Genomic DNA, 21,451 nt, shown 5'->3' on the forward strand with positions numbered 1-21,451 from the left:
TTGGCCACACCTACTCAGTAGGCTTTTCTGTATTTTTGACTATTTAAGTCATCAAAACTGTGAAATAACATATGGAACATATATAGAGTTCTGTGGTAAACAAAAAAGTGCTAAAGAAAAAACATGTTTCATATTTTAGATTCTTCAAAGTAGCCAGCGTTTACCTTGATGACGCTTTGCACACTATTGGCATTATCTTAACCAGCTTCATGAGTTAGTCACCTGGAATGCTTTTCAGTTAACAGGTGTGCTTCGTCAAAAGTTAATTAGTGCAATTTCTTCCCTTCTTAATGCATTTGAGATCAAACAGTAAATAGTAAATAATAAAAATACAGTAAATAGCCCTATTCCACAACTGAAGCAATCCATATTGTGTCAAGAACCGCTCAACTAAGTAAAGAGAAACGACATCCATCATTACTTTAAGACATGAAGCATCTTTTAATTAATAAAAATAAAGAAAAAGACACTGAATTAGAAGGTGTGTCCAAACTTTTGACTGGTACTGTATATATATATATATATATATGTGTGTGTGTGTGTGTGTGTGTGTGTGTGTGTGTGTGTATAAAATCTTTCTCTCTGTCCCCTCTCCTGTTTTTCATTTTAACTCCCTCTGTTTGTTTAAAGCCTGTGTCTGTGAAGTTTGAAAATCCAAACTGGGCATATGCAGGATTTATTATACTCAGACAAGCTCAATAACAAGATGTAAGAGTATGGTAGGCTGGGGAAAATCACTCATTTCTAAAACTGCTCTATTTTCTTTTATTTTTCTCCTTTTTTCTCCTTCTCCCTCTCTTTTTGTTAACAGCTTTCTAAAGAACGTGAGCGTCTTCAGGCAATGATGGCCCACTTGCACATGCGGCCCTCAGAGCCCAAGCCATCTCCTAAACCGGTGAGTGCATATTGCTCTACATTCAGTAAACAGGGTGGCAGGCCAGCAGATGAGCTCTCTAAACACCACCGTTTAACGGCACTGAGAGACAAAGAGGGAGAGGATGAGGAGAGAATGGGATTTGTAATGCCAAGTTTCACTGCTTCCCATCAGACAAAAGCAGGGGGAGACTGTGACAACAGGGAGTGCATTAAATCCTAGCCCCAATCTGAGCCAAAAGGCCTAGCCATTATGGCTTGATGGCTTTAATACTGCAAACAACCTGTTGGCCGGCAAAAGCTGTTAAGCTCTGTGACCAGAGGAGCATTCGAAGGAGCCACAGGCCAGAAAAGACGTTTTATTCTGAAAACAAACAGCTCTAATGATAGATGGAGCCTAGCGACCAAGATGTGAAATGAAATAACCAGCAATCTGTAAACAATCTGAAAGATATCATGAAATCTAAGCTAAATAGTGTCTCGTCTCTAAAATGTGTGTGTGTGTGTGTGTGTATATATATATATATATATATATATATATATATATATATATATATATATATATATATATATTCCATTGTGGAAAAGGTTATTTCAGTTATATGTGAAACAAAACCACAAAATTTAGATGTAATCAAGGTTTACAGAAAGTATTTGCACGTACGTATCAGAGCAAAAATAAATATTTTTATCCAACTTATTTATTCAGTGCTCAATATTTTGTACAGGAATACATAGTGTGTTTCTACAGTTTAGTACGTGCCTAATTTGAATGGCATAATTTTCCTCATCACCTCCCACCATATAAAATAGATAATCACAAGATAGAATAATTATCCTGTAGATCCACCAGGAATCGTCTGCTCCCCTCTGCCAATTTATTATTCACTCTCCCTTTTTTTTAATCTTCAGAATTCCAGCAGCTTGGTTACATCGACACTAATAAAGAATTTCAGCCTGTAATCCAAGACTGCATATGAATGAATGCTATTAATGAAGTATTACATTACATAAACCACACATGAAAAGGCTGCTAATTGCATTTGATGGCGAGCAATTAATGGCTGATTTTTTTTAAAAACGAGTGGTCCCAGTTTTGCCTAGGTTTTTCCTTTTTGTCTGTTTGTCTGTGTGTGCGTGCGTGCACGCGTTTATTTCTATCCATCTGTGTGTGCATTTGAACTTGTACTGAATGTTTCCAGTTTTACTGACATAAAGGAAACATGTATCCGACATTTAAAAATGTGTGTACTGCATGAAAGAGGAAGGTTATAGATGATACGGCACAGATTTCCGTCCTCACATGCACAGGACTAAGAAAGAGGCAGCCTACATGTTTGATAAATATTAATAGCATGAATTTATTAGCAGGGCAAAATGAGCCCTGTTGGTTCATCACCACACCCTTAACAGCTATCAGTAGCCTAACACAAGGTGCAGGCGTGCTGCCTATTATATGACCCCATTTATGCCCTGAATGCCACTTCATTAAATGTTACCTTTTGGCCATGCCATGGATGGCTGAAAATCAAAGTTACTAAGGTTGCAAGTCCTGAATAATGAGGGTTTCTCTCTCTCTCTCTCTCTCTCTCTCTCTCTCTCTCTCTCTCTCTCTCAGTCAACCTTGAATATATATTCAGATGAGTGGAGGTGGCGAAGTGCTCATCCCTGCCTCTCATTCACTGCTGCTCAGTTAGGCTTTAATAAATTCCATTTGGCAAATACGGGATTGTGTGCCTGAAAACATGTTACGCTTGTTGCTGTTACCAGGTGAAGAGAGAGGGGAAGAAAATCTTGTCTTAACACTATAAATATACATGCCCTGCACACGCTCACTCTTAATAGGATTTATTATGAAGTACACTTTTTTTTTTTTGCTCAGTTTGATGGTGTATCAGGCGCCTTTGTTGGTCCCGGTGTAGAACAAGTAGCGCATAATTACTGGTTGATATTGTGGTTTTTGCGGCATGCAGCGTACAGCAGTGAATGGAGAATTAAGAGGGAGGCTCTTTTGAGCTCCAACCCATTGCCGTGACCTGACCCTGGCTGAATTATATGGAGATTCCTGCATTATACCCAGAAGAGTGTTCTCGTGAGAAAATGACGCCAGTAGAGTCAGTCATCAACAGAGTGTCACGCTGGTTACAGTAAGACAAAAAAAAAAAATGTGTCCATGAGCAAGTGGGACATTGCATTTAGCATGAATCACAGCAGAAGTACTATATGCTACACACAGGCTTGCCTTATTTACGTTTGGAAGGAAAAAATCCGTCTGTCAGCAATAATGCATGTTCATCATTAAAGTTGTATTGATGTTGGAGATGCAGCCTCTTTGCTGAAGTGCAGCGTTTCCCGAGTGGAGTAATTGATTTCTTCTCTATGAGTATATTGCGCTCTTTCTTTTGTCATCATCTCATTATCATTAAGGGCGTCCTGATGATCAGCTATGTAAACACCTAGCCATAAAAGGAAACAAGCATTCTGACATTTCCTGTGATTTATCAACACCTTCTGTCAGTGATTGCTGATGCCCAGCTCATTCTCCTGCTGTCATTTCCAGTTTCTCTCCATCGAAACCAGTCCACGATTCACGCGATAATTTACACGCAAGCAAATTTTCAGTGTGGGTTGTTTTTTTTTTACACTTAAGACATTTTCAGTGTCTATCAGTGGTATCAATGACATCATTCAGACAAATTAAAGATAAAAATAATGGTCTGGCTGAATTTATTCAAACGGTTGTATCTTAAAAAAAAAGGGGGGGGGGGGTGTTTGTAATCCAGGTGCTTTCAAAAGAGCTAGGTTATACCAAAATAACAGGTGGCAACTCTCTATCAGTAAACTCTTGTGGGATAGAGATGGGTTGAGATAACACAAAGGATCATCATTAGATAATCTTTAACAGCGTGCTCTAATTAGAATTCTTATGATACAGTTTCATCCTGTAATTAGTGGAGATTGGCTGTTTTCTCTGCAGCTTATTAATGTGAACACAGCTGTACAGCGGAATCTGTTCTTATTTGTCTGAGTCTTTTAAGACTGAAAATCTCTCTCTCTCTCTCTCTCTCTCTCTCTCTCTCTCTCTCTCTCTCTTTCTCCTTATCAGCTGAATCTAGTGTCAAGCATGACCATGTCGAAGAATCTGCCATCTGTGTCACCCCCAAACCTCCCCCAGACCCCCACCACCCCCACCACCCCAATCACACCACTGAGCCAAATGCCCCAGGTGCCCTCTGTCCTGAGCCCCGCCAGCGTGCCGAGCATGGGCGCCATGCGCAGACGCCACTCTGACAAGTACTCCATGGCACTATCGTCAGGTAAATACAATAAGCATCTTCAGCATTACTGTATGTTCATCTTCTGTTTGAATACACACTCATTCCTCCTGGTGTGCTGTTTGCTCCAATAAGAGCCAGCATCCAGATGAAGCTCTTTATTTCATTCCTTCCCTCTGTGTAAATGAGACAAATATCATGCTGTACAGTTCCTCAATATTTTATGAATGTTAATTACAGTCAAATAGAGAAATGATACAAAATTCATCACATTTTAGATGAGTTGTGTATTAAGGTGTGTGTGTGTGTGTGTGTGTGTGTGTGTGTGTGTGTGAGAGAGAGAGAGAGAGAGAGAGAGAGAGAGAATCCACTCTTTTTGATGTTTATATTTACTGGTCTCACATGGAGGGTGGCATGAAATATTCACATACATACAAAATAACTACATGAGCTCTAATTTCACACATATGTTAATGTTTAAGATTTCTCTTGAGAAGGATTAATTAAAAATGCATTTTGTTGGACATGTAAAAGGAAGATTTGATGTTGCCCCCTCTTTCTCTTCCCCACCTTTTAATTTAAATGAATCCTAGGTGAATTTGCTCCCTTGAGGAGTCAGTTAACAATTTTTCTTAACGTTGACAGTATATTTATTTATCCTTGAATTTTATTTATTTATTTTCATTGCAGAAATTGCCCCAAACTATGAATTTTATAAGAATGCGGATGTCAGACCACCGTTCACGTATGCAACGCTCATCAGGCAGGTGAGTGAAGAAGTAAATTAGCTTTTGCCTGATTAGATTAGAATTAATTGCTGCCTGAATTAACACTAGGCCAGGGTGAGAGTGGCTAAACGAGCTAATGCTCTTTGATGGCGTCTTGTTGTAGGCTATCATGGATTCGAAAGACATGCAGTTAACACTTAATGAAATCTACAGCTGGTTCACGCGCACCTTTGCATACTTTAGACGCAACGCTGCCACTTGGAAGGTAACGCTTTTCTCCTTTTCTTTTCTTTTCTTTTCTTTTTGTTCTTCCTCCCCTTTTTTTCTTTTACCCCTTAGCCTGTCCACTGGATAGGGACAGAGGTCCATAATGGGCATTTATTTACTTGACATGGATACATTAATATCGCCCTCCCTTCTTTTATTACCTGGCTATTGAAAATGGCAAATTTCCTCTCTCTCTTTCTCTTTGCTCTAGAAAAATGACAAGTGAAAGAATAATTCAGCCTCTGATATCGTTTTCTAATTTGGTGCAATTAATAGCTGAGACTTGGCGGGGAGGTGTGCATTCTGACACGCTAATTACTACTCAGACACTCAATCATCAGCACCTTTTGTTAGATGCAGTGTATTACTCCTTCCTCTCTTTCTTCCTCTTTCTCTCTCTTGCATGCTCCTTCCCCCCCCATCCCTGGCATATTATTGGTTAATTAGTTTGAAAGATGGCTGTTTGCCTTTCAGATGCAGTCTGGGTTTTTTTTTTTTTCTTTTTGCGTCGTTGTTGGGTGGTTCTTTGTACACGCCATATCTCATGTATATACAGAGAGAAAGAGAGGTTAGGGCCTGTCCGACACTAAGTAAATGCTGCTGTCACTATGGGAGCGTTCTTTATTTACAAGGACAAAGGCTCTCATTTGTATCCCTGTCCTAACAACTACAGTGTCTGCCTTTTCTGTCTCATGGAAGACAAGAAAAGGAGACAAGAGGTTTAAAAATCGTCTTGGCCTTGCTGTTTTTTGGGGTGGTTTTTTTTTGGACAGGGTTGGTGTTTGTGACGATAAGATAGCTGGCAGTGTGCTCATTTATTTTATTTTATAGAATTTGCCTGCCTGAGTTTAAAAAAAAAAAGCCCTTTCTCAGAGCAAGTCTGTGGCGCTCTCATCAGCATGCTAAGCATCTCCCAGCTCTAGATTTAGCAAAGTGAATTAATTTGGATTTGGGTTGCTAATGATGCTGGCATATGATTACAGCTCCACAAGGGTGTGCAATAGCTCCCTGTACATTAGCACACAGTGCTGTGACTCCTTTACTGTATGTAGTCATGCACAGAAGCGATCAAAGACAGCTGCTTACTGCTTGAGTCCCTGATCCTAAACACAAACTACCAGTTACAAGCAGCTATAAATGATATAAAGCATAGTCTCTCTGTGTGCACATATCCTTTACTCACATGGATAAACGGGCTCACAGGTTCTCCATCCTTATCACAAAATATTTAAATCTGGCCATGGGTGGAACAAAAAAAAAGCCATGGATTGGCATTAGGAGTATTTGGGCCCCTCCTTTTACAATAGTGGCGCTGAGATATTTACATTTTGAGCCTGGCTGTTCCTTTGTGCTGCCTCTACAAGGCTAGGCTGTGATGGGCTTGTCATTTGATTAACTGAGAGAATTTTTAAAAAGGAATGAAAGGTGATTTAATATCTCCGCTTGGTCTCATCAGCTCAGCTTGGGGATCCAGCTCTCAGCCCAGCAGCTTATTAGTTATAACTATATAGCATGCATAATAAAACTGCTCATTTGCTCATTAATATTAAAATTATCATATTCAGAGCCATGGGCATTAAGATCAATCAAATCCTGGGATTTTCAGGTCAGATGCGAGATCTGCTTATGAGGTTGTTTTTTTTTTCCCCCTCTCCTGTCTTATAGAATCCCTTTCTTAGAAAATCACTAAAACCCATCCCTGAAATAAAACATGAAAAAAAAAAACTGTAATATTAAAGGAAGGTTATTATTTGGCCGCCATTGCCGCATGTTTTAATTAGATGTGATTCTTTTATGATATAGGAGACCCCTCTTTTCAAACATCCATCTTAATTATGCATTTAGATGTGTTTTGGGGTCATTTTCATAATCCTAGTTATTTAAATATAGGTATGTTCGCACAAATTGATGTCAGAAGTGCCATGTGAGGTTCATGGCTAATTCAAAGACCTTCTGGATATTAATAGTGACCATCTCAGCATACGCACAGACTGACGCCTAAGTCAGGATGATGTACTGTATATACTATGAGAGACATAATTAAAGGCTGATAGACATATAGAGATTAATATTTAAATTCTAATACATTTTCAATATATTTATTTATTTATTTATACATTTAGGCATTTTTAAATTTCTCTATGTGTTGTAGAATGCAGTGCGCCACAACCTCAGTCTGCATAAGTGTTTTGTGCGGGTGGAGAATGTGAAGGGAGCAGTGTGGACAGTGGATGAGATGGAGTACCAGAAACGCAGATCTCAGAAGATAACAGGGTATGGCCCCATCTCTGTCTCTCCTTTTTTTTTTTTTCTTCTATGTCTCTGACACACAAACAGCAAATTCAGTAGATCTGGGTCAAGTTATGCTTGGCTATAAATGGAAATCCCTTGCCTTGAATTAACACTTACAGTCTATCTAGACACTGTACTCAAATACGTACTGGACCTTTTCCTTGTGCATCTTTTATCACTGTCTTGATTTTTTTTTTTTTTTTAAGATTGGAAATCCTCTTTGCATGGTGTTTGTTTTAGGAGCAACGTTGTAATTGAACGTGTGTTTTGTCTTGGTCAGGAGCCCGACACTGGTGAAGAACCTGCCACCCAGTCTGGGTTATGGAGCAGCTCTTAATGCAAGCCTGCAGGTGAGCAGCTAGTTTAGCTATCAACAGAGTTACGCACTCACACACTCAGAGAATGAAGTGGCAGCCTGTGACTGTGCTCAGAGAGTCAGAGTGTGCGTTCAGTGTCTGCCTCAGTACACAGTTTATGGATGCTTCTCTCTATTCTTATAATTACATCCTGAACAGTAGGAGTATTAATTCTTCAGAGAGAGAGAGAGAGAGTGTCTGTGAGAGCCAGGCTGGCATAAGGAAAGCAGTGAGAGTCTAGAAGGACACCATGTGGCAAAGGCAGGTAGCTTCTCTGCCAGTCTGGTTTTCTACACCTGTGCTTCAGATTGATAGCAGCCTGTGCAAATGCAAGGGCATAAGCATTAATATTTATCCCAGCTGTCATAAATGATTTGGCTTCATAATGTTGGCGCGGTGAGGCGCTCATGGCAAAAATTTTAAATTTTAATTGCTATATATAACTTTAATGTGCAGGAGGCAAAAATGTCAGGAGTTTTTTTTACTAGTTTCAGGTAAAGTTTCAGGCAATTGAATAGTAATGTGGATGCTTGATGTTTTTGCGTGTTGGAGGCCTGTCTGCCTCGTTAAAGAAGTTGATTATGGAACTCAGACACACCCTAGAAGATTCTTTTCAGCAGAGGTTTTCTGCATTTATATGATGCTCACAGCGTGATGCGATATTAAAGTCTAACTCAGGCGTCTTTGAATGTTCTGTTCAATCAGGCGGCTCTGGCAGAGACCTCTTTGCCCTTGCTGGGTAACACAGGTTTGATGAACAGCAGCGCGTCAGGTCTGATGGGTGCCAGTCCTCCAGGTTTGCTGAGTGGAAGCCCACCTAGCCTTTTACAGAGCAGCACCAACGACGAGCTCAACGGCTCCCTCGAGCACCTCGACACGAATGGTCACAGCAGCCCCGCCTACTCCCCACACACCCACATGTGAGTTACTACATTTACACGTATTGCGTTCTGTGGATGCACCTGTCAGAAGTGCCTGACGGTAGCGCTTAAACATGTGTTCAGAAAACATACAGCAGTGGACAGACTAATCACGAATAAAATTTATCTGGTGAACACGGGGAAAAACACAATACAAAAAAAAGAGAATTGTTTCCAGTAGCATTTGCACATTGGCACAGTTAATCTAGGGTGACCTAAATCAACTGTTGCTACTGATTTATTTATATTTGATACTGGTTAAACTGCTTCATGCTGAAATATACCCTTCATATCTCAAACCTAACTATACATAATAAACACGTCACACAGATATTTTCGGTAGCCCTTAGTCTGCATTTAGAAACGCCAAAGAATTGTTGATTGATTGACACCAGGCAGTCAGGACAGAGAAGACACTTTCCTGACACTTGTTTTCCTGAAATAATGTATACAGTTAATGTGTGGAAATCTGAAAAGATGTGGTAGTATTCAAAATCCACTTTGGATTTCAGATCCATTGCTTTCACATTCAACTATTTTTCAGAGGCCACGATACAGATTGCACAGCCAAACATGAAAGTCACACTTGGAAGGATATTCTCACACTCCTTGAACATTCTCAACTCAAATATAGAGTTAATACTGTAAATTCACATTGGTCAAGCCTATTAGTGTTAAAACTAGTGTTCCCTCTGCTGTGGGAACACGAGACTGTGCTAAGGTCTGGCCCTGTGAAATGCACAAGTGGATATATAACTTGGTTTTGTGGATATCATACCCGAAGGTAAGTTTACATTAAATTCTCCAGTTTCACCCCACACCTATAAATAGGGACCATCCTTATTCCAGATTCAGTTTTAATTACTCTAAAGTCTGCATCGTAGAGGTTTAGATGTTATATTTTATGCACGACCATTCCTATTAATATTTAGCAGCTAACTGTATCATTAATTACTTTAAAATCTTTGCCTTTCCATCTTTTTTAATGGTGCAGAGAGAGCGAGAGAGAGAGAGAGCGAGAGAGAGTTGATTAAACATTCATGTGGTGTGAGTTTGAGGAATGTGGATGAAGAGAATGTGCTCCCCACTAATCAGTGATGTCATGCATGTCACTGCACCATGTTTACCGTGCCAAAGATAGGACACTTAGCACTGTCACATATGCATGCACACACACACACACACATATATATATATATATATATATATATATATATATATATATATATATATAGTACCAGTTTAAAGTCTCATTCTCATCTCATTATCTCTAGCCGCTTTATCCTGTTCTACAGGGTCGCAGGCAAGCTGGAGCCTATCCCAGCTGACTACGGGCGAAAGGCGGGGTACACCCTGGACAAGTCGCCAGGTCATCACAGGGCTGACACATAGACACAGACAACCATTCACACTCACATTCAGACCTACGCTCAATTTAGAGTCACCAGTTAACCTAACCTGCATGTCTTTGGACTGTGGGGGAAACCGGAGCACCCGGAGGAAACCCATGCGGACACGGGGAGAACATGCAAACTCCACACAGAAAGGCCCTCGCCGGCCACGGGGCTCGAACCCGGACCTTCTTGCTGTGAGGTGACAGCGCTAACCACTACACCACCGTGCCACCCCCAGTTTAAAGTATTTCATTATTTTTATGAATTGAAAGACACTTCATGTCTGATAGTAATGATGACTAAATCACTTCATCATCAGGTACAAAATTATGTAGATTTGTTCCTTGCAAAAAGAGAAAGCTCAGCATATACATCGAAACTATATATTGTTTTGATGTCTTCAGTATTGTTCTACAATATAGAAAATAATCAAAATACAGAAAATGTGTGTGTGTGTACACATCCCACGCACATTTATATGTGCTGCTGTGACTCTATCTATCTATCTATCTATCTATCTATCTATCTATCTATCTATAGTCAAAGTCAAAGTCCTTCCTGCACCATACATGGCGCATTTGGCGATGCCGATCTCCATTTTGGAGCCCTCAGCCTCTCACCTATATTACATAGCTAGGGTTACAGTGGTGGGCTTGTCCTCTGGTAACCATGAGAGTTTGATATATATGGTATGCAAAAGTTTGGGCACCCCTCGCCAAAATCGCTGTTACTGTGAACAGTTAAGCAAGTTGAAGATGAAATGATCTCCAAAAGGCATAAAGTTAAAGATGACTCATTCCCTTTATATTTTAAGCAAAAACATTTTTTTATTTTCATCTTTTACATTTTCAAAATGGCAGCACGGTGGTGTAGTGGTTAGCGCTGTCGCCTCACAGCAAGAAGGTCCGGATTCGAGCCCTGTGGCCGGCGAGAGCCTTTCTGTGCAGAGTTTGCATGTTCTCCCCGTGTCCGCGTGGGTTTCCTCCGGGTGCTCCGGTTTCCCCCACAGTCCAAAGACATGCAGGTTAGGTTAACTGGTGACTCTAAATTGACCGTAGGTGTGAATGGTTGTCTGTGTCTATGTGTCAGCCCTGTGATGACCTGGCGACTTGTCCAGGGTGTACCCCGCCTTTCGCCCGTAGTCAGCTGGGATAGGCTCCAGCTTGCCTGCGACCCTGTAGAACAGGACAAAGTGGCTAGAGATAATGAGATGAGATGAGACATTTTCAAAATGACAAAAAAGGAAAAGGGCCCGAAGCAAAAGTTTAGGCACCCTGCATGGTCAGTACTTAGTAACACCCCCTTTGGCAAGTATCACAGCTTGTAAACACTTTTTATAGCCAGCTAATAATCTTTCAGTTCTTACCTGGGGGATTTTCGTGCATTCGTCCTTGCAAAAGGCTTCCAGTTCTACAAGTTTCTTGGGCTGTGTTGCATGCACTGCTCTTTTGAGATCTATCCACAGATTTTCAATGATGTTTAGGTCAGGGGACTGTGAGGGCCAGGGCAAAACCTTCAGCTTGTGCCTCCTGAGGTATTCCATTGTAGATTTTGAGGTGTGTTTTGGATCATCATCTTATTGTAGGACCCATCCTCTTTTTACCTTCAACTTTTTTACAGATTGTGTGATGTTTGCTTCCAGAGTTTGCTGGTATTTATTCGAATCCATGCTTCCCTCGACCAATGAAATGTGCCCTGTGCCACTGGCTGCAACACAACCCCAAAGCATGATCGATCCACACCCATGCTTCAGAGTTGGAGAGGTGTTCTTTTCCTGGAATTTGGCACCCTTTTTTCTCCAAACATACCTTTGCACATTGTGGCCAAAAAGTTCTATTTTGATTTCATCAGTCCACAGGACTTGTTTCCAAAATGCATCAGGCTTATTTAGATGCTCATTTGCAAACTTCATACGCTGAATTTTGTGGCTAGGACACAGGAAAGGTTTTCTTCTGATGACTCTCCCATGAAGGTCATATTTGTTCAGGTGTCGCTGCATAGTAGAACAGTGCACCACCACTCCAGGGTCTGCTAAATCTTTCTGAAGGTCTTTTGCAGTCAAACAGGGGTTTTAATTTGCCTTTCTAGCAATCCAACGAGCAGTTCTTTCAGAAAGTTTTCTTCATCTTCCAGACCTCACCTTGATCTCCACTGTTTCTGTTAACTGCCATTTCTTAATAACATTATGATCTGAGGAAACAGTTACCTGAAAACACTTTGCTATGTTCTTGTAGCCTTCTCCTGCTTTGTGAGCATCAATTATTTTATTATTCAGAATGCGAGGGAGTTGCTTAGAGGAGCCCATGGCTGTTGATTTTAGGGACAAGTTTGAGGAGTCAGAGAATTTATACAGCTTTGAAATCTGCATCATCTGACCTTTCCTACTGAAGAATTTGAACAAGCCACAGCTCAATAAGCTAATTACGGTCTGGAACCTTGGTAAAAGTTACCTGAGAACTCAAATGTATTGGGGTGCCCAAACTTTCACATGGTGTTCCTTTTCTTTTTTCACTCTCCAATTGTACAAAACAAAAATAATACACAAATCTCGCAGAAAACACTGAAAAGAAATGTCGTCTTTACCTTTATGCCTTTTGGTGATCAGTTCATCTTCTGCTTACTTAACTATTCACAGTAAAAGACATTTTCAGTAAGGGTGCCCAAACTTTTGCATGCCACTGTATATAAGCACACTCACTCACACTCAGCCATTCTATAAGTTTGTTCCACTGTCTCGTTTCCTCCACCACAGGTGTTTTAATGTCCGTAAGCCCGGTGTATTATCAAACTGCGCAGTATTTCTGATGCTTTTTTCCTTTAAAATGTATCTGAATGAGGGTGTGTGTGTGTGTGTGTGTGTGTGTGTGTGTTAGGTTAAGAAGTGGGGCAGGAGCATTAAGTGGGGCAAATCTTAAAGCTAGATGGAATCCCAGTATATTTAGTCCCTCAGGTTATTTAATCTTTAATAATGGACAGTTGAGTCTGTTTCACAGACTAGTTGATAAGATTTCCCCTCTCTCTCTCTCTCTCTCTCTCTCTCTCGTCTGAGCGTGGACATTAAAGGTGGCAAATGTTGTATCTCCTTTACATGGCCGCTACAAAATGGAAGAATTGTGTTTTGTAAGTGGCTTTTTTCAGACATATTTAATAATGAAGAGGCCTTTCCCCAGAGAATAAAGTTACAAACATACTGACCATGTTGCATCAGGTGTGTAATCCTAATGTGTATCGTCTTAAAGTGTGCTTCAGAAAAAGAGAATGGAATTTAAAAAAAAAAAAAATGAGGAGAGGCCGGTTTCAAATTTAGCACGTTTGCAACACTATTTTATCCCATTTAAACCCACGAAATCAAATAAATCAGGGCTTTTTATTTAAGATACCCAGATGTAGAAGCCATGTCCTGGCAAACAGACAGATCCATATAGGCTGGATCTGATGCCAGCTCATGGCTTGCTAATGCAAGCCTCTCATTAACCACTAAATGACTCGTCCTGATGTCTTAATACAGTGGAGAAGAGACTAATCGTTTTCTTCCCTCCTCCAAGAACACAAGTGTGCTACTGATTTCTAATAAATGCAAATGAAAGCTGTAAGCCATGCTTCTTCACATGCAGGCTAAAGGCCTGTATCGGGCTTAATGGCCAGTGCAGCGCTGCCCTGGCCGGGGATCATTTGTCTCCAGGTAATGTCTTTAGGTCCATATCTGCAGCCCTGTTTGTTATGGCATGATAAATGTGAGCTTGGTGGCTTTAAAGAGCCAAGCGATGTGCTGAGGTGCAGGTCAATGAGAGTTTTTATGGCCCCATTCCACATTATATTGCTATAATGCATGTTTACAGACACGCTAACAGCACACGTGTTGCTGTGTGGGTAGAACTAGTCATAGGTGTAATTAGAAATGGGCCACAAATGCACTATAAAAATGAGATCCTGTGTAATGTAAGAGACAGAATGAAGTGGTATCCCTGTTTGGCAATGAGCAATCCACTTCATTATTTAATATAATCAGCAGCCATGATGGGACTTGTACTTAATCCAGCAGTGACACTAAAGTGACGGGCCTGTTATGTTTGGACCAGCACCACACACTCACTACCATATCAGTGAAAATGCACCTGTTTGTAAAATCATATCTGTTCAGTGATCCCTATCCAGCGATGGATCCATTGATGATCCGTATCCAGCGATGTACATGTTTCACTCCGACAACCTCAGAAGCACTTTGCTTCCATCCAAAACATCCTGTTCCTCCTGAAACTTTGGGTTCTACACTGGATCTTTACTACATCCACTATATAACGTATATATTATATCCAGTTAATATAAATCAGTTGAGTAACTAGTTGGTCCTTCAGAAGAGCAGGTTTTAATCTCTTTCCTTCCCTAACCCACTGGTTTCACCAGACAACCAGTCAAAAGTAACCATCCTCTGAATATGAATTTATTTTTGCTATGAATATTAAACCAATGTGTACCTTTTAAAATTCTTTTCAACTTCAAAGTTCCCCAGTCAGTGATGAGTGCTGCCCAAGACATTTCTGCCAGACATGTTCTAATACATAGACTAGTTGATAAGGTTTCCGCTCTCTCTCTCTCTCTCTCTCTCATAGTCTGGCGGGATTTCCCGATGCATCCAACGTGTCAGAAATAATTAGGTTTTGTCAGATTTATCATGGTAGCACAAACCCCTTTCCCTGCCAAGGGCCCAGGATCATGTTAAGCCTTGTTTGTGTGTGACAGTGTTATTATTCTTGTTAGTAGCCCCACTTTCACCCTCTGCACTGTTCTGCAGGGGGAAGAAGGTGCTCGCTAACAGCATCACTGTGGGTTTTTTCCTCCCCACTCCAATTATTGACAGTCAGTAAAGATATTCATCCATTTGGAGTTTAAAACATGGATCATAGTGTCCGAGCGAACTGACGGACTGGAGTTGATTAATGGAAGAGCCTAGCTGCAGGTTCTCTCTCCTCTCAAGAAGTGCCACTGCAGCCTCTGCATATTAACGAAGGCCTGCGCTTTCTATTAACAAGATAAAAAAGCTTCACTCCCCCTTTGCTCCAGGGGCTGAGGGGATGAGAAATTCTCCATTATTTATAATGGGGTTGCTGCTTCTCTTTTTTTTTTTTTTCTAGCCAGGTGCCATCAGTAAATTTGAAGTATCAAATGCTTTGCTTTTCATATTTTATGACTGTTGTTATTTACACTTATACCACACATTAAAAAAAATAGCTGGTCTGGAAATTTTCTTAAGGTTTGTTGAACTTGCAAAGAATAGATTTGTCATTCACCTACTTCTTTAGGTTCACTACATAAAGTGGTCTGTTCCTCATAGCGGAATTCCCCGCATGCAAACCGCGCAGAGCAAAGCTCCATACTTAAGAGAATATGGTAATGAATTGACCTGATTTTTGATGGCTGTTGCGACCGTATGATGTCTGTACATATGACGTACGGTACTTGTACCACCACAGGGAACCTGAGTGTAAGTGCAAGGCAACATATAAACACTTGACCACCAGACAATGAAATTTGTATCTTTATTTACATAAGGTAGATGGGTTTTTATCCAGTGCTTATTTTCACTTTGCTTTTAAAAAAAAATAACATGGGATTATTTACTAACACATTTTTTACTCAATGGGAGCTCAAAGTGATGTATCTGACTTGATGCGCCCTGCCATTTTGTTTTTCTCTACTCACAGTATATGAGCTGATATCCTAGTAGTCGAGTAACTAATCAGAGCGCACGATTGCTCATATCCAGTGAATGTGCATATAATAATTAAGTTATTCCATGAAATTGAGTCATATATGGCTTATAGCTGACTCGGCGTGACACGCCTCGTCAGCTATCAGCGCATATACAACTCAATTTCGTGGAATAACTGTTGATATATCATCTCACCTCATTCTCTCTAGCCGCTTTATCCTGTTCTACAGGGTCGCAGGCAAGCTGGAGCCTATCCCAGCTGACTACGGGCGAAAGGCGGGGTACACCCTGGACAAGTCGCCAGGTCATCACAGGGCTGACACATAGACACAGACAACCATTCACACTCACATTCACACCTACGGTCAATTTAGAGTCTGCATGTCTTTGGACTGTGGGGGAAACCGGAGCACCCGGAGGAAACCCACGCGGACACGGGGAGAACATGCAAACTCCACACAGAAAGGCCCTCGCTGGCCCCGGGGCTCGAACCCGGACCTTCTTGCTGTGAGGCGACAGCGCTAACCACTACGCCACCGTGCCGCCTATATATATATATATATATATATCACAGCAATTTGCCAGCAGTTTTTAATCATTAAATAGCAGCAGGCCATACTTTTCAATTGTTTTCCTACAAATCTTCATCCCCTTTTCTTTTTCTCGTTCTTAACTCTTTAACCCTTAAAGCAGTTGCTACAGCCACCCTTGTATATGTATATACTGTTCACCCTGAGAACATATTTACAAGAAAAAAAGTCTAAAGACAAGGTTTTAGACAAGGCATCATATGTCATCATTATGGGATATACACGGGTTTGTCATATGTCGTCATTAAGGGGTAAAGAGTTAAAGTCAATAAGATGAACATACAGGTTATAACCATGACCCCCTCCATCCTGAAGATCTTCCTGTGTCGGAAAGTTCGAGCTTTACCTCTGTACAGTTTAACCTCTGTGAAAAAAGCTCTTACGCTGGAGACTCCTTCCAAAAAATGCAAAACAAACGAATAACAAATGAACAAAAACTTCACAATATGACAAGACACATTTTTAATCTGTTTATGTCAAGCATCTGCTTTACATGCAAGTTATTACTATAGAAATGATAACCCGTTAAAACATACTAAATCACATTAATATAAACCCGTGATTTGCTTTACGGCCTGCACTACTATCAGACCAATCAGGATTTAGAATTCAACAGCTCTGCGGTATAACTCGGGACATTAAACATTTACTGTTTGTCGCTTTTTTCAGGCCTCCAGTTCACGTCAAGGAGGAGCCACTCAACATGGACGATGATGACTGTCCAATGTCACTGGTGACGACAGCCGATCACAGTCCAGAGCTGGATGAGGAACGAGAGCTCGAGGAGGGAAATCTATCAGAGGACTTGGAGTGATGGTTCTCTCTGCCCTCGTTTCCTGGGACTCTGTCCACCCTGAGAAGCCAGCCCCTCTAACCACTCCGCAACCACAGAAAGGCAGCAAACAGAAGCGAGGAATATTTATTTAGAAAGCGTCCAGGAGACTGTCCCAAAGAAACACTTTGAGGCCCTTTGAGGACCGCATAAGAACAGGCTTCATATGTCTGCCTTTTAAATGATAATGAAAATAGGACAAGATTGCATTCAGATTGCTTGGCCACTTCATACCGCGCACATCAGACTCATGGACAAAAACTAAAAGAAAGAACTTGAGTCTTTTCTGTAGAAACGTTGATGGCCACATATACTGCCAAAAAGTTGAAATTTGTGAATATCCGACCCACAGTAGTCTCTGATGTTAGATACAATTGCTGGTTCAATTCAAGTTGTTGCTATGTTATTATTTGCACAGGAGTAGTACCAGAAATTAGTCTCACTGCCTGTATGTTGCGAAACGCTTTAAACAACAGTATTTCTTCTTCTTCTTTTTTTTCCCTTTTACAAAGCTTATGTTCCTTTATGTTTACAACACCGACTGTAAATGCCATTTTTAAAGTCACACCAATAACAAGACCTGCGGTATCAAGACTGTTGCAGCTGTCCAAAAAAGTCTCCAGTGTCTCTCTATCTCTGTTTGTGCTGAAAAGTGAAATGTGATAACTGAGTTGAAATGTAAATGTTTGTGTAAGCATCATGCTGAGGAAAAAAAAAAAGTGCATTTCTGCATATTCTCTTCTCTAGTCTCTTTACCTCCTTGTTCTAAAGCTTTGTCTACCTGCAAAGAGTCACAGGCAACAGCTAGAAACCAAAGCCAACACTATCAATGGCCAATAGCTTAGACAGAAGCCACAGACTCTTTGGTCATCCTTCTGTGACTTTAACTAGTACAAAGAAAAGTTTTTTTGTTTGTTTTTAGTTCTGCTAACTACCTTTGAATAACCTCGGGGATCACATCATTTAGCCCTGTATAAAGATTTGAAAGAAGACAGTGAGTTTAAGTTTCATTTAATTCCAGTTGGAGAGTTCCCATTGACCACTTATTCAGTCCAGAAAGAGGGATGTGGCCTGGCTAGCGGTAGAGAGCAGCTAGACATGGATCATGACCAAAACAACCATTTGTGTGTCCGTGAAAGTGCAAAATTGTGTTTGTTTACACACACCATACACACAAATATACACGATAGTTTTATTTTCTTCATTGATTGTCTCCCATTTTCTCGGGTTTTTTTTCTTAACTAGTGAAATGTATTGTACAGTGGGACTGATCTGTCATGTCTTCTATCTGTATGGTTTTCTTCTCAGATCTGTGTCAATGCCGAAACTAAAAACATAGGAACCAAACTTTGAGATATCTAGTAAAGCCAAAAAGCGTCATGATTTCAAGGTGAAATGATGTGGCTTGGTTATCTTTTAAAAGCAAATAATATAGCCATTATAAAAGAGGAGATCGATGTCAAGAACCTTTTCTAGGTGATATTTGCTTTCCTTTATAGAACTCGTTGTATAATCCGTATCCTGATACAGTTGGTTCTTAACAGAGGCTACAGTATATTCTCTGTAGAAATAACCAACATTTTGTATTAGATTGGAGTTTCGTGTTCCATTTGATCACAGCTTATGTCATCTAGAAAAGGGGTTGTTGCTTTAACAGTCCTTTCTGTTTTCAATCAAACCAAAGTTACACAAAATTCTGCCTCCTCTTTTATGAGATAGAGATGCTAGCATGCAAAGCTCTTGTAAGGTTCACTGAAGCCCAGGATTTTTCACTCTGCTGACTTTTCCGGTCCTCGTTCAAACCTAAAATCTAAAACATGACAAATATTGTACCTGAAAAGTCAAAGTATATTTTGTGCATAACAAAATATGTGCAGTTATTGCTTTCCAGTGTTGTTTTAGCCCAGATACACATACTTACACCAGTTCAGCTCAAAGAAGAAGCTGGATCCAGGAACAAAGCTTATCCCTCATGCTTCGCTGGAAATTGACTTGAAGATGACGTTCATATTAATTTTAGCACACCAAATATAAGGACGTAGCTTCTTTGGAAAAAAGAAAAAAAAAGGGTTCTCCCACTTATCCAAAAAGGCTTTCTAAAAGGTTCTACCTCTTCACCATGATTTCAGAACAAATAAGGCAGATTGCATGAGATAATAGAAAGCTACAGGAGCCAACATGTTCTCCTCCACTCGTCCCATCAGACATTGCCAATACAGTTTACATTCCCAATGCCAGAGATGGAAGGTTTGCATTGTCACAGGTTGTCCTGGAACATTTGTAGAATGATTATGTAAACATATACCTGTAAGGGGATATTGTGGTTTTTGTTTGTTTGGGGTTATTATTATTATTATTATTTTTTATAAAAATGCATGTCTAAACTCATGTGATGGACTGGAAATATAATTTTTAAAAAAATTTAAAAAAAAAGAGAGAGAGAGAGATCAGGATGGTGGCCTAAGTGTACAATGCATAAAATATGCATACCTCAGCCCTACTGTTTTTGGGAAGGATGGATAAGAATGAACTTTCAACCACAGAATGCATATTACCTGTAGATTTTGCATGGGTTTTGTAAAAAAAAAAAAAAATCAACAACAATAATAATAAACTAAAAAAAATAAAAATGTCTAAAATTGTTGCTTGCACATAATACCAGAAAGACCTCCAGATCTGCAATCTGCTCCTCCACTAGATTTAGGATTGTCTGGATTTTTCTGGGATGATTTTGTCTGTATTTTGATAATTGTGCATATTATGTAAAAAGATTTAAAAAATGTTGGTGGATTCATGAATTTACCAGACATTTTTTTTCTAAGCTAAAAGATCAGTGTTTCTTTTTTCGGGAATTTCATGACTTTTTACTGTTGTCATCTTGCTTGCTGAGAATAGCAAACCTGCTTATTTCCTGCATCTGCATTGCGTAGCTGTAAGGCTTTACCTAATGTGTGTATTTATTGCTTGTACCTCTGTGCATACGTTATGGAACATTATGTCTGGCCGTTGAGTCATGTATCCTTTCTATTACTATCATTCTTTGATGATGGGGAATATGATCCTCTGTGTATACGGTAAATTGGGACAGTAGCAAAGAAAAAAACATGTTTATGTAATTGGTGAATACTTTTTTACAAATTTGTTTTTCTTTATTTCTTTGAAGGTTAACTCATTTTTTTTTATACTTTTCATTACCGTGTACTGTGTCCATACTTTCAGAGAGTAGAGATCATGATGGAGAATTGTAACAGGCATTATTATTATTATTATTATTATTATTATTATTATTATAATTATTATTATTATTATTATTATTATTTTCTGTATTCATGGCTTTCCACTGCTGAATAAAATAAAGGACCAAAACTAGGATTTGAAACGCTGTCTACCGCCAACATCAAGGAGTTCCTGTTTTTGTGTAGACATACCGTACATCTTTTATTCTTCAACAACGCCGCATGGAAATCAGGCCAGCATTATGCTTTTATGGAATGTTGAAAATTTTGTTGTAAAAGTCGTAGTGCGGCGAGACAACAGGGAGAGAGAGGGGGAGGAAAAAACAATTAATGTTTAATAGCTGTGTTACACATCTTTGTTCATGCTTCCAGCACCTAGAGTATTGTTTAGAAGAGCAGAACTGAGGAAGAGACCGTGGCCAGCGCAGCCTTTTCACAGTCTAATGGGCTCAGCCCGTGTTCTCCAGTCCACCACTTTGATCTGTGGAGAACATGGGCTAATGCTGCTTTCTTAAGAGCTAGAGGGTGGGCTCCCTGGGAAAGCAGAGCATCTTCCATTCATTTCTTTTTGTCTTTGACCCCATGGTGTGTGTTCAACAGTGCTTTTGAGATATGGCTGAAGAGATCAGGGGAGTTTGGCCGCTTGATACATTGCATTGTGTTTTTCGATACAACTGCCTGCTGATATAAAAGCAGCAGGAGACGTAAACGTAGGGCATTTACAGTTGAATCTGGTGAGCTTATGCACTTCTGGTGTATTATTACAATGAGACATAGCACCATGCACACTGTGTTGACAGTTTAGTTAAATCTTCCATATGGCACAGCTCCTGATTTTGTCAGAGATAACCAAAGAACCAGCACTGACCAGATTTGAACACTGACGTGGTAGTAGGAAGGTGGTGTGTATGTGTGTATGGTAGGGATATGTTGGTGTATTTAGCATACCTCTATGTCTATGCATTACTTTAGGGCCAA

General features: G+C 40.1%; 1 protein-coding gene across 7 annotated transcripts in view; it reads left to right on the plus strand.

The window, feature by feature from the left end:
- The window catches only part of foxp2 (forkhead box P2), a 114,450-nt gene extending 93,966 nt beyond the window's left edge, over nucleotides 1-20,484 (plus strand). For 6 of the 7 annotated variants that reach the window (XM_060903197.1, XM_060903196.1, XM_060903193.1 and 3 more), the window contains 8 exons: nucleotides 812-895; nucleotides 3,980-4,190; nucleotides 4,839-4,915; nucleotides 5,040-5,141; nucleotides 7,296-7,417; nucleotides 7,716-7,785; nucleotides 8,497-8,711; nucleotides 17,075-20,484. In XM_060903197.1, coding sequence (XP_060759180.1) covers nucleotides 812-895; nucleotides 3,980-4,190; nucleotides 4,839-4,915; nucleotides 5,040-5,141; nucleotides 7,296-7,417; nucleotides 7,716-7,785; nucleotides 8,497-8,711; nucleotides 17,075-17,219 — 1,026 coding nt within the window. In that variant the 3' untranslated portion in view covers nucleotides 17,220-20,484. The remainder of the gene's footprint in view (nucleotides 1-811; nucleotides 896-3,979; nucleotides 4,191-4,838; nucleotides 4,916-5,039; nucleotides 5,142-7,295; nucleotides 7,418-7,715; nucleotides 7,786-8,496; nucleotides 8,712-17,074) is intronic. The other variant, XM_060903198.1, reaches the window with a different exon arrangement.
- The last annotated feature ends 967 nt before the right edge of the window (nucleotides 20,485-21,451 follow it).

Source organism: Neoarius graeffei, chromosome 21, assembly GCF_027579695.1.
Source record: "Neoarius graeffei isolate fNeoGra1 chromosome 21, fNeoGra1.pri, whole genome shotgun sequence".
Classification (NCBI taxonomy): Eukaryota; Metazoa; Chordata; class Actinopteri; order Siluriformes; family Ariidae; genus Neoarius; species Neoarius graeffei.